We start from the raw sequence: 14,063 nt of genomic DNA, 5'->3' as shown, positions 1-14,063 counted from the left end.
CCCGGGGCGGGGGCTGCGGAATGTGCCGGGGTGCGGGGTGACTGCGCCCCTGGTGCGCCTGGGTCCGGGTGGACTGGGGGAGAGAGGAACTGCCCTGCTCGCCGGCCCTGCGGTTTGCTTGTCAGCCGCTGAAGACCAAGCGAAGTGTGTTTTAACCCGGGATCCGGTTCGGCAGATACGGCGCACTCGGTGACTTGAGTCCTAGGGCTGCAGCTGTCTCGGGTGTAGGAATCTGGGTTGGGTTAAGCTGGCTTCCCAAGCAGTCCTGGGCAAGGGGGCGGTTCAAATGTGACCTTTCTAACTAGATGAGTCTGGAGATGCTCCTAGGAAGATTCGGGGGACTCTGCTGACGCGGCTGTGTAAACAAGCCAATTGACTTGGTTTGGACCTGAAATCTGAGGTGGTAGTGATCTTCAGTGTAGTGAGAGGTATCGATGTGGAGCACTTTCCTACTTTCCCTATCACTCCTTATCCCGTTTCAGAAAAGAACTGTTTAATTGACCCAATACCGTGGGTATAAAAAATATTAATAGTAATTTGAAACTTGTCAGAGTGTAGATCAACCTTAGGTACAGGAAGAAGTGTTATTTAATAAAATATTTATTTGCAGTAAGGGGCACAGAATAAGGCAAAAACATTTATTTTTTTTCTGTATTTTTAAAAACTCCTTTCCAAAATTTTAGCACAGTAGTCACTTACAGGACTGAAATTGAGTGATCTCTTGATAATATTTTTTTTAAAAAAGTTTTTGCTATGAGTATACTCAGCGTTTTTTACTTCCCTCCCTTCCTGTGAAACTTTGAGAAATGGCTGGAGCCAAGCAGTTAGCTTGGAGAGGGGGAGCTGAGGCCAGTCCTTCAACAAGCTGGTCATAAGATACCAGGTCATGTGCAGCCACTTGCTATTAAGAAATCACTCTGCTTCCATCTTAGAGTTCTTTGGACATCATTTCTGGGATTGTTTCATATTAGGCTTTTATGTATGAGAAACAAAGTAGAAGCCGGACGTGGTGGCACACGCCTGTAATCCCAGCCCTCGGGAGGCTGAGGCAGGAGGATCGCTGTGAGTTCAGAGACCAACCTGGGCTACACAGTGAGTTCCAGGGCAGTCTGAACTGTATAGTGAAACCCTGTCTCAAAAAACAAAACAAACAAACAAAAAACAACAACAACAAAAAAAAAAGTGTAGTAAAGGCATGAGTATGTCAATCATAAGGCTTACAAATGGTAATTTCTAGTTATATAGCTGACAAATTGTGGTGTGTGTGATAGAATCTCACCAGGGTTTCTTTAGATTAAATGTTTCTTAGAATTTAGGACTCAGTATTGACCATACCGTGTAGTAGAAAAACATTTTCAGATATGGAATTGTGAAGTGTGTTGCTTTCAATAATTGAAAGTTTCACTTTTCTTATTAGATGAGAAGCAGACTGTCATATTAGTATTGTGATATTGTTTTATAAAACATGCTGTACTTTTGACCTGTTACCGGTTTTTTGAAGGTGGAGGAGGGGTGTAACTGGTCAATAAGGTCTCCTGCTCTGAGTACAGTATTAACTGTGTGCGCAGTAGAATAGTAGGTATACTAGAGATCAGAAAAATGGGAGACTATCTCCTTGGTATTTAAGTGTGTACAAATGCAGTATTTGACCACTGTCAAGGGTAATAGGTTCAATTTTGCCTGTTGCTGCATATGTAGAATCAACAGGAATAAAGCTTTTGGTGGTATTCTTAATAGCTCTGAAGGACATTTCCATGAAATTCAATAATTTATGGCTATGTATGTTTTTTGGAAGCTTTTAATCAGGGGTGTTTTATTTTTTTGAGGTGTTGGGGATCAAACCTAGGGCCTTTCATATGCCAGCCAAGTGTTCTACCACTGAGCTGTGTAGCCCTAGCCCCAGCAAGACTACTTTATATTGAATGCATAGGGCGGTACCTATTTTTAAGTTTAAAGTACATGTTACATATTTCAAGTCCTTTAATTGATTATTTATTTATACTGCTCGACACAACAAAGTTTTCTTTTTTCATCATGGTCAAATATTGTGTATATTGTAGATATGGAGAAGCAGTAGGGCTCCTCACAGTTATAAACCATATCATGAATACCACACCAACCAAAGCAGCAGTTAGAACTTGGCCGCTGTTCTTTTTTTCTATGCAGTAATGTAAATAAATCCCAATACTAATTTCTTCTCCCCAGAAGAGTGGATCTAGAACAGAAGGGAGTATGAATTTATATTAAAATATGCCAGTCCAAAGTTTTTATCTTCTGTATAATAATCTGAAGTATCTGTGAAAGTTTCCAAGAACAATGGATAGATGATGGTTTTAGGTGTGTATAACAAATGTCAGGATGAAACATTTTTGGAAAAAGACTTACACCTTAGTAGGACTTGAAAGCAATAAGCTTGATAAAATAAACTTCATCTGAATCTCCCCCATCATTTTCTAAATCCCCACCCCTTTACCTCTCTAAAACCTGTTGCCTAAGATTCTCTTGAGTCCCTGTCAGTTCTTCCCTTTCCATAGAGCTTTTTCTCAGTCATTGAAGATGTCCTTCCTTTGATTTCCAGTAGTATTTTATTTTAAACTTGCTTCTCTGGCTCTCATTCTAAATATATCTTTTTTTTTTTTTTTCTCAAATGTGTGCTTGCTGGACTGTAGGCTACAGGAAATTTGGATTCTCTTGTGTCTAGAATATTGCCTTGTCTGAATTGTTAAATGGGGAAGTAAGGGAATGAACATGAGAACAAAGGTGAAAACCTGCCTTCCAGGTGTAATAGCAGCTCATATTTACTGAGTAAAGAGTCCTGAAGCTTATGTAATTTCTGGATTTCTTTATACTGAAATAATATCAATAATAGATACAAAATTGCTGGGGCCCTCTGGTCACTAGGGAAGGGGTACGTTCTAACAAAAGACATCAACATCATTAGCTAGGCATACAAATACTATGTGCTACACACTAAATTTATTCTTGTTTAATCTTGATGGTAGTAATGAGAAGCAAGGAACGATAAATATATGGAGAGTCTTAAATACCAATCTAACCCATTGGTAACATAGGCAGTGGAAAGTTGTCCATGTAAATTGAGGAGCTGGAGTCACAGTAAAATTAATATGTAGGCAGGCTGGGGATTTAGCTCAGTGGTTCTGCCGCCAGCCTCACAAGCACAAGCGCCTGAGTTCGATCCCTGGTACCAAAAAAAAAAAAATAATAATAATATATACGTATATGTGTGGGCAGGTATGGCTAATGTGTAGATAAATGTATGCAATTTGTGAAGAAGCAGAAGGTACTAGACAAAGTTACTAGGCCTCAGGAGTCAAGAAACTTGATAATTTCATTGAATAATTAAATATTTTGAAGGCAAGGCAAATGTAAGGGTTGAGTTTTTTCCCTTTTTTTTGTTAGTACATGTTTGCAGTAGATAATTACATTTCTTGTGGGGAGTTGGTACCTGTAGAGAGCACATTTCAATCCTCCCCACCTTGCCTTCTATCTCTTGACACCCTTTCCATTTGAGAATGATCTATCTCCCTATTTCTTATTATCTTATTTTCTCTATACAGTATTTATATTTGGGTTTTTTTATATAAGAGAAATATATATTTAACCTTCTGTGTTTGATTTATTTCATTTAACATTATGGTTTCAAGGCGCATCCATTTTCCTACAAGTTTATCCTTCTTTATGGCAGAGTAATACTCCATTTTATATATATAAATACCATATTTTATATATTCATCTTTTGATAGACATGTACTCTGCTTCCAAGATTCAACTATTATGAATTGTGTTGCTATAAATATGGGTATGCATGTACTTAAGGTTTTAATGTGAAAGAAAAATTAGTAGAATTTGGTAATGAGCTATAAAGAATGAGAAGGGACAGATTATCTTCTGTGACTAAGCATTTTCATTATTTTATTCAGCCATTCAAGCAATAGGTAGAGAAAGAGAAGCTCACAGAAATTAATCTGTCAAAGCTCTCCTCACAAGTAGTGAAGTTGAGCCAGGTATTTAGCTCAATGGTTCCACCTCCTGCCTTGAAAACGCAAATTCCTGAGTTCAATCCCAGGTACCAAAAAAAAAAAAAAAAAGTAGTGAAGTAGTTGAGTCTGTTTAATCTCATATCTGCTATTCTGTTTATGTAATGCGCTGTAACTCTGCATGAGCTTTGAGTCTGCCTGACTACAGAATTGTGTACAGCCAAGAAAATAGGAACACAGGAAAGAAGTACACGTTATAGAAGAAAGAGAATTCAGTTTTGTTTGTAACAGTCATTTACTTGAAGTTGATACCTGAGTGGTGGTAAGTTACAAGCAGTTAGAAATAAGGAATAGTGATTAAGGAGCCCTTAGTTTTTTTTTTTGTACCGGGGATCAAACTCAGGTCCTTTCTCTTGCAAGGCAGGTGGCAGAACCACTGAGCTAAATCCCTGGCCCTAGAAATTGTTGATATAAGTGAGTTGTTAAAGAGGGTTGTAAAAATGGGACTTTAAAGATTTAAAAGAGGAACCCATCTCAAACATGCTGAATTGGGGGACAGAAAAAGAAAGATTTCTCCATACGTGAAGGGACTGAGCCAGTTTGTTATATTGAAACAATCAATTTTGAAGTAGTTTTTTAGAATTAGTAGATTTTTTTGAATTGTTTTTACTTAAAACCCTAGAGCATAAAGAAAAACATGCAAAATTAAGTTTTCTCATAGAAGTTCCATTTTTTCCTTTGTTGTTTTATTGATTATGATCTCTATGCATCAATATTTTAGCAACACAAATCACTTTTAGATACAGTATTAGAGAATAACAAATATTTTGTTTTTTGTTTTTTGTTTTTGAAAAGCAGTTTTATTAGAAAATAAACCAGGGCCAGGGATTTAGCTCAGGCATGCTGTGTCTGCCTGGTAAGCATAAGGTCCTCAGTTTGATTCCTGGTACCCCCCCCACAAAGAAACCAATTAACCAGAAAATATATCCTCAGAGAATGTGGAAAATGAACTGACCATTTTAAATATGTAGTATTGAGTTCTATAGGGGAAGAATTAGAGTGATATGGACTAGAGATTTCATCTAGATTTTTAATCTGATGTAGTTATGACTGTCATAAATTTTCATAAGCAGGTAACTTATAATAAAAGTGGAATTTTGGCAATGATTGGCCCCATACTTCTGTTGATTTAGAAGACTTGGCACAGTACCTGGTATAAGAGAGAGACTATAACTGGATTTACTTTTCTGTTGACTGTGTTCATTATGACAGGGACCAGAACAATTTTTAAATGTCATGAAGGTGTGAGGGGGGAAGGATAAAAGCATGCAAAGAACAAAGCAGAACTTTTAATCAGAATCTTTGATTTTATTCTTCAGATGTTAGAGATAAAGTGTTGTATTTTATTTCTTGCCTATTTAAAATATTGTAAAAATTACTAAAAAATCATGATATAGTCTCAAATATCTCAACTTTTCATGTTATCATTTTATTGTTTATGCTTTTACTAAGTTAGAACTTCTCATGTTTTGGTTTTTAAAAGTTTGGATTTCTGACTTTTGTTTTTATTTTCTTTTCTCTCTGCCTTCCTCTTCCCACCCCCAGTGGACAAACTACATTCATGGGTGGCAGGATCGTTGGGTAGTTTTGAAAAATAATACTCTGAGTTACTACAAATCTGAAGATGAGACAGAGTATGGCTGCAGGGGATCCATCTGTCTTAGCAAGGCTGTGGTCACGGTAAGCTCCTATTTCTCTTCAACAAGGATTCATTGACCTATTCTATTATCTATAGATCAGGAACCATATACATCTGTGAACAAAATGAAGGTGCCTGCTTTTGTGGAGCATATATTCTAATACTTTTTTCATCATTTACTTTGGAGTGTTTATTACTACGTAATATTTGTATAGGTATGTAGTATTTCATATCCAATGAAATTGGGACAGTTACTTTATAAGTTATTGAAAGAGTTAAATCGGGAAAATCACATAAAATTTACATCTTTTTTTTTTTTTTTAAATATATAAATATAGCAGGGTGTGGTTGCGCATGCCTGTAATCCCAGCACTAGGGAGGCTGAGACAGGAGGATCACTGTGAGTTCGAGACCAGCCTGGGCTACACAGTGAGTTCTAGATCAGTCTCAACTACATAGTGAGATCCTGTCTCAAAAAACCAAAAAAATAAAATATATAAATATATATTAATTTGCCAAGTTTTTTTATGTTGAGCAAACGTCATCTTTTGTGATGCTCTGAGAATTGTTACTATGTTAATTATAACCATAATTATATACAATCTACAGTTTCCAGTTTTGATTCCCCTAAATTGGAGTAAGAGTTTAAAGATGCTTTTGAAAAACTCTGATTCTGGGCTGTTTCTGGCTTTTTTGTGATGTTCCCTAACAGTTTACAGTTTTATCACTTTTATCAAATGTAACACCTTTAAAAAAAAAATAACTCACTTTGAGTCATTCTATTTAGTTTACGTTCAACTCTGGACTGCAGTCAGTAGACTTACTGTAATTCAGTAATGTAAGAATAAAAAGTGAACTGGCCTAAGCAAGTTTGGGGATAACAACTAACTTGTTTAACATATAATTCAGTTCCTGGGATCAGGAGTGTCTGATGATGGCTGGATGTAGTGGCTCATGCCTATAATCCCAGCACTCTGGGAGGCTGAGGCAGGAAGATTCCAGGGTCATACCCAGCCTGAATAACTTAACAACTTGGCATGACCTCCCCTCAAAATAAAAAATTTTAAAAAGATTGGGATTATAGTTGAGTGCTGAGGTGCTAGGTTTAATTCCCAGCACTGAAAAAATAAAAAGTTCTTAATTGTAAAAAAAATAGCTTGTTAGTTGGGAGAGTCCAGCATGCCACAGCCATATTTATATTTACCAAAGGCTTAAAAAAATATTGGCTAAGACAGGACAATTAAATGAAGATAGATCAATTAAGGGGGAGCTATTGTAGTTAACATCTAACATTGGATATGCTAAAATAAAAGTATAGATTTTATCACCCATTCAAAGAGAAATCACATTTTCTAATATAATTTATTTTATTTTCCTTATAGAAGTAAAAAGGTATACTTTGGATTTGTTTGTATCTTATTTATGTTATGCATTTAATGAAAATCTTACAGAATTTTTCCATCACTTTTTATACATTTGATATATTCAAGTTTGAAAACAGAAGTGGATATTAAGTTGGAAAAGCAGGAATTATTTGGAAGCATTAAGCCACTATTCTTCATTCTAGGGACAATTTTAAATAAATGTTTTGAATTTAAAGCTCAGTATTTACTTTGATGTGTAGAAGATTAGTATATTTTGAAATATATCCAGTGCAATATTTTAGAAGTTTTTCTCTTCAAGATAAATCATTATTCATATCGGGATGGAATAATGGATAGAAATTATAGTTTATGATCTTGAAGTATCTTTCCATGGTTCTTTCCTACTTTTCTTCTGCATATGTCAGGTACATATTAATTGTAGTAATTGACTCTTTAAAAATATTATGTCGATGATTGATGTCAAAAAGGGAGGGAAGTAAATATTATCTTTATCATCTCCTAAGTAGTAGTATTCCTAGAGTACCCTGATAATTTCTGTGGATTTAAATATAGTTATCCTGTCTTGCATTATTGGCTGTTGTAATAGTTCATGTCTTATTTGAAGAAAAGTGTTTTTTGTTTTTTTTTTTTTATTTTTTTGTACTGGGGACCGAACTCGGGACCTTGAGCTTGTGAGGCAGGTGTCAGAACCACTGAACTAAATCCCTGGCCCTGAAGAAAAGTTTTAATAAACATTTTCATTGTATTTGTGGGGTGGAGGGTACTGTTACTTCATTGTAGACTTTTTTTTGTATGTGATAGCTGTATTTGTATGTAGAATTTTTAGTTTGTTATATAGTTAAGGGAATGGGTAGAAAAGTGGAACTATTTGAATACTTTGGAAGGAAAGATTTATAAGTGACTAGAGGGAATATTCATTGGTAACAAGATAAAAAAAATGAATAAGGCAGCAGAATCCGAGTTGATGGTGCTTAGATGCAGTGAAGCAAGTGATAGGGAGAAAGAAACACAAGTATTTATATTCCTGAAATTTCTTGACCTTCAGTCTATTCCTTGCTTTCTGTGTTCACAGGCTCCATATTACATTTTTCAAGGAAATTACAAAATATAAATGAGTGCAATGAACATTTCAGAATGAGATTTACAAATAGAACATGTACTTCAGTTACAAAAGCAATGCTAATGTTTATCATATAGGTATTCTTTGCTATTTTATCTTTAAATATATACTATTAATCTATATCACTTCATCTGTGAAGACAAAGAATATTAATGTTGAATTTGTCTCTGTGGCACTCTTCTGCAATTGAAAGTATTCATATATGAAAAAGATCTGGACTTAAAGAGTTACAATTTTACTGTGACTGTTAATGAATACTTGTTGGTGGATCTAGTGTTTGAGCCCACCTTTTGTGATAGAGCCTGTTTTATTTTTAGCCTAATTAACTCCTATTTTAGTTTAACATATCATTGTTAATTTACAAAAATCATGTTTAAATGTGTGATAATAAATTAGGCAAAATGATTTCAGAATGTAAAGTATCCTTAGAGAATTTATTCCCTTATGTGAAGGGATTGGTAATAACTGTTAAGAAAAATAGTACTCCTTCACTTTGTAAAAAAAAAAAAAAAAATGCTATTTGTAGAATGTAGAATCAAAATTGAATTTCTGAGTTATTGCAGTTTAGTAGTTACAGTTGTACCTCTGTTCACAAACTTAATTCTTTCTACAGTTTTGGTCACAAATCAAATTGGACTAGAACCAAATTAAAAAACTCAATTGTTAGGTTCATTGTTGACCTTATGGGGAAATTTGATTCAGTTCTCATCCAGTTTGGATTGTGACCTAGGTACCACTATACTTTACAGCCCGAGCTATAAAACTTGCCATATAGTAGATATTCATAGAATTAATTGCAATTGTTTCAGTCAGAAGCTGACTTTTTAATAGAGTATTTTGTTCTTTATTTTTAAATAAAAATGCGCATGATAGGGTTGAGGGTCTAGCTCAGCAAATTCATATTTCAGAGTTACAAAGACCATGCTTCTCTTTATTTTTATTCCTACACTCAAAAAAAAAAAGTTGAATTTCTGGTCATCATTTCTGAAAATTTGTATAACTATATAAGCATTTGTTTGTTTGTATCTTTTTTGTTTTGTTTTTGTTTATTCTTGGTACCAAGGATCAAATTCAGAATCTGTGCTTGAGAGGCAGGTGAGTTGCCACTGAGCTTTTTTTGTTTTTATTTATACAGATAATATCATATTAATGCATTGTTTTACCCATTTTTTTTTTAAATACTTCGTAGGCATTAACTGCTACATTATGTTGAATTTGCCCCTTCCTTATTCTTAGACATTTAGGTCATGTCTCATTTTATCTCAATATCAACATGGTTGGAACAAATACATGTACTTTAAAATTGGTTTTTAGTTATTGTCAAATTCAAAAGACTACTGTTTTCATTCCTACCAACAATGTATGTGTGCCTGTGTTTCTGTGCCTTCAGATATTAAGGAAGTTGGGTTTGAGAAGGTACTAAAATATTTTTGTCAAACAGGTAAAAAATAGCATCTTATTTAAATTGAATTTTTTTATTCATAGGATTGAGTAACTTCATATAGTTATAACCCATTTGCATTTTTTTCTTCCAATGTTTATCTCTTTACTTTTCTTTCTGTCTTGATTTATAAAATCAGTATGATAATCAGTCATATTTGTTTTAAGTATTTCCTTTTATCTTTATCTTTGCATGTTTATAATTTTTTTTAAAGGACTTTTAAAAATTTAAATTTTTTACAAATCCTTTTTGACCTTTTCCTTTGTGGTTTCTGTATTTGATTAGTTTTACATAGATTTTTTTTTTTTTCTCAAAGACTGTATCCCTACATTTAAATGTAGCTGTTTTCATCTATAATTTATAGTTGCATTTTTATTTTAATTGCAGTTATTTTAATTTAAGGAATGAAATTAGGTGTAGCTTTTCACTCTTGTTTATTTAGTTTTGGTATACTGTCTTCATATATCATCTTTAAAATTACGTCACTGATATTTCATCATTCAGTTTAACTGCTGTGATCTATTTGTGAAGGTGAAAGAAATACATGTTTGCATTTGCTGAAATTAGAAGCTATTTTGTGAAGTAAATTTAAAGACTTTGGGCATAATGAAGTAGTACTATTGTTAGATTTGGCTAAGTTCTGTAGTCAGGTCACACCTTAGACATCTGACTTTTATACCTAATTATTTTGTAGAAAGTTTAAATTGCCAAATGACAATTACTATTATTCTTCTAGGTTGGTTATAGGGAGATTTATTAATCAGTTTCATGTTTTAGTATTTTCAGAAGGAAACCTGAAAGATAATGAAAATGCTTACTACTGGATAATAAAAATAAAGTCAAACAACTCTTAAATAGCAGTTGGAAGAGAAGTTGAAAGATCCTGGCAAAATCAGAGGCCGATAGAGATGTAAAAGCAAGGGAAGGAAGTGTTTAAATTGAAGAGAACCATAAAAGTAGAATTTAGAAGTACCACATAAAACAGACATATCTAAAAAAATTTTGTATGTGGGATTATAAAGTAAGAAATTTTGCTATAGTAATGATTGGCAAAATGGATAACATAGTCATACAAGAAACTCGAGTGAGAAATCCAAGTCATAGCCTTTTATCAAGTGTATAATTTTTCTATATTGAACTGCATTTGTGAGATCTAAAGGAAAGGGAGGATTTATGTAAAAGTAAAAATGTCGGATAAGAAACTATTTGATAATTCTCACCTGAGGAGGATTTGCCAATTAATTTTATTTTTTATTTTATTTATTTTTTGGGATGCAGTCTAATTGTGTTGCCCAGGCTGGCCTTGAACTCCTGTGCATAAGTCATCCTCTCACTTCTGCCTCCCCACTGAGTGGGACTACTGGTGCCTAGCTCCTTGCAGTCAAATTTTAAGGAAATTAGACTCTTATTCTACTAAGTTTCATGTTTTTTGTTTTGTTTTTTCCCTATTTAAAAGTTTTTTAAAAAAATTAATTTTATTGGTACATTTTAGATATACATAATGATCTCTTTCATCATAGGGAATTTGTACCTGTACGTGATTTATGACTTGCATGAGTTCGTTTCCAGATAAGGCCATATTCTAATGTAATAGGTGTTGGATTGAATATATGAATATGAGGGGCACAGTTCAACTCATAACACAAAGTATCTATTAAAACTAGTATCTGAGGGCTGGGGATTTAGCTCAGTGGCACTGAGCAAGCACAAGGTCCTGAGTTTGATCCCCAGTGCCAAAAAAAAAAAAAAAACCCTAGAAAACTAGCACCTGAGTCTTTAGATTTTCATATATTATTCTATTACATCCCCTGAGAAAAGGAAAATAGCATATATGCTGCATTTTATTTTGTGGAAGACGTGTAGGAACATGACTTAAATATTTATAAAGCAGCTCTGCAATTTTGAGGTTTATTATTAATGCTTTCTGTTAAATCTCTAATCTTTTGTTAAATCTCTGGCTTAGCATTCAAGTTTTCTTAAAACAAGGACACATTGTAAAGATTTACCTGCTTGAATTAGTAAGAGGTTTACTTTCTCTGTTTTTCTTGAAATTTTTTGTTTCACATACATATCAGTTTTTAGTTTTTATTCACTTTATATTAATTTACAAAATACTTGAAATATCATATAATGGTCTCCCGAGTCAAACTAGATTTAGATCTTAGCTTTGTTTCTTATGACCAAAAGGTACTTTTGGCCAGATTACTAAATTTCTTCATCTTTAAAACTGGCTAAAATTAGGAATAAGATCCAAGTATGGAATGGTTGTGTAATTAAAAGCAATAACACTAAATAAAGTACTTGTACCATTCTTGGCATATATTAGGCTCTTACATTTCTTTATATAGTGAAATGTTGGCATTGGAGAGAAAACCTATATTCCTCCCAAAAGGAAAGAGTGAAGCAATAAAAGGCAGAGGGGACAAAGATGCAGTTGACTGGTTAGAGCCAGGGTATATGTCATGTTCTGTTTGAACAGATTCTCACGTATTTCCTATAAGATTTCCTCCCGCCAAGTAATTCTGTTTCACAACTTGACTCTTTACATGCTTTCTACATGTTCTTGACAGACTTTTTTTCTTTATTCTAATATTTGTTTTATTCTACTTGATTTTTTGTTTTTTTACTACTACTACTTTTAAAAAGCACGTAGTATATTGTATGTATAGTAAAATTTAACCTTTCTAAAGTTTCTAGTTTTTGCAACTACATAATCATGTAATCATAACATTAGAATATAAAATATTTCTATCTTCCCAGAGTGTTCTCGTCTGTCCTAGTTGAAGTCATTTACCTTCCTGCTATAGTTTGAATGTTGAATCTCCCCCAAGGGCCCATTTGTTAAAGGATTGATCCCCAACACGGCTCTTTGGGAGGTAGTGGAATCTTTAGTGGAGGTGGAGATAAGAGGAAGGTCTTTAGTTTTTGAGGGTGTGCTCTTCAAGGGGATTGTGGGATCCAGTTTAGATCTGTTCTGTTTCTTTGATTCCTGACTCATGAGATAAGCAGTTTGCTTTTCATATGTTTCTGCCATAATGTAATGTTCTCACAAAAGGTCCCAAAACAGTGACTCCATTTGATCCTGGACTGGAACCTCCAGAACCATGAGTCCCACCCCAAAAATTATTTTTCTCTTTATTGCCTCAGATATTTCATTGTATTAATGGGAAACTAATATATTCCTCTGCCTCAACTCTGGCAGCTGCTGTTCTAAAATGTCACATAAATTGTATCATACAATATGTAGCTCTGTGTCTTTTTACTTAGTATAATGCTTTTGAGAGTCAATCATGGTCTTGCATGCTTCCAAACCTTGTTCCTTTTTTATTGCTGAATACTGTTTAACTGTCTGGATATACCACTGTTTATCTACTCACTGTTTGATTGCATATATGTTTCCACTCTGGGGTTACCATAAGTAAGGCTTTTGTATTAATTAGGCTTCTCTAGAGAAACAGATCCAATATAAAACATATGTATGATTATACAAGGAATTTATTAGGCTTACTGGATCAAAATTGGAAGATCAGACAGTGGTTGCCTTATGGATCAGACAGAAGAATCCAGAATTGCTGTCTGTTCTCTGGAAATTTGGAAGATCCAGTAACAAGTTTCAAGGCTAGAAGGTCACTGCAGAGTCACCAGTGCGAGTCTATGTCAGAAGGTAGAAGAATCTGGGTTGGATGGCTGGGGAGTCTGTGCTAGAAGCCTAAAGGAACTGGAGACCAACATCAAAAGACAGTGCCAAAGACGAGAAATGAGAAATAATCCCTTCTTTGCCTTTTGATTCTATCCAAACTACAAACCTATTGGTTGGTTTCACTCACATCTGGGATGGGTCTTCCTCAGTCAGGTAGCTGGTTTAATGTGTCCGTCATCCACAAAAGCACCCAGAATGTACTTACCTGCTAGGTGGTTCTTACTCAATTGGACATATCAAAATTAATGATCACAGCAGCTATAAACATTCACGTACATGTTTGTTTAAACATATATTTTCATTTTTTTTGGACAGATACCTAGGAATGAAACTTTTTGGTTGTGTGGGAAGTATATATAAAATTGTCAGAATTCTAGAGTAGCCATAACATTACATTCCTATTAGCAATATATGAGAATTCCATTTCAGAGCAATTTTGTCAGGACTTCGTGGTGTCAGGATTTTTAGTTTTTGTTTTACCATTCTAGTAGGTATATATTCAGTTTGTAGTTTCAGTTTATATTTTACTTAAGAGCAGTAATATTAAACATCTTCTCATCTGCTTGTTATTAGTATCTCTGGTGATATGTTTGTTTAATTTTTTTGTCTTTTTTTACCCCTGCCCTCCCTCTTGCCAGCATTTCTTGTACCCCTTCATCCCCCCCACCCCCGTCTCTCTCACTCACACACACACACACACACACACACACACACACACAC

At 34.3% G+C, this 14,063-nt stretch overlaps 1 protein-coding gene across 1 annotated transcript in view; it reads left to right on the top strand.

Moving 5' to 3' along the window:
* Cert1 (ceramide transporter 1) overlaps positions 1-14,063 on the top strand; it is a 135,103-nt gene that overhangs the window by 781 nt on the left and 120,259 nt on the right. Inside the window, exon 3 of the mRNA XM_010619153.2 lies at positions 5,604-5,738. Coding sequence (XP_010617455.1) covers positions 5,604-5,738 — 135 coding nt within the window. The remainder of the gene's footprint in view (positions 1-5,603; positions 5,739-14,063) is intronic.

This window comes from Fukomys damarensis, unplaced genomic scaffold (genome assembly GCF_012274545.1).
Source record: "Fukomys damarensis isolate Sample0158 unplaced genomic scaffold, DMR_v1.0_HiC HiC_scaffold_1, whole genome shotgun sequence".
Lineage (NCBI taxonomy): Eukaryota > Metazoa > Chordata > Mammalia > Rodentia > Bathyergidae > Fukomys > Fukomys damarensis.
Note: the sequence above shows the minus strand (reverse complement) of the source record. Positions and strands in the feature narration are given on the sequence as shown.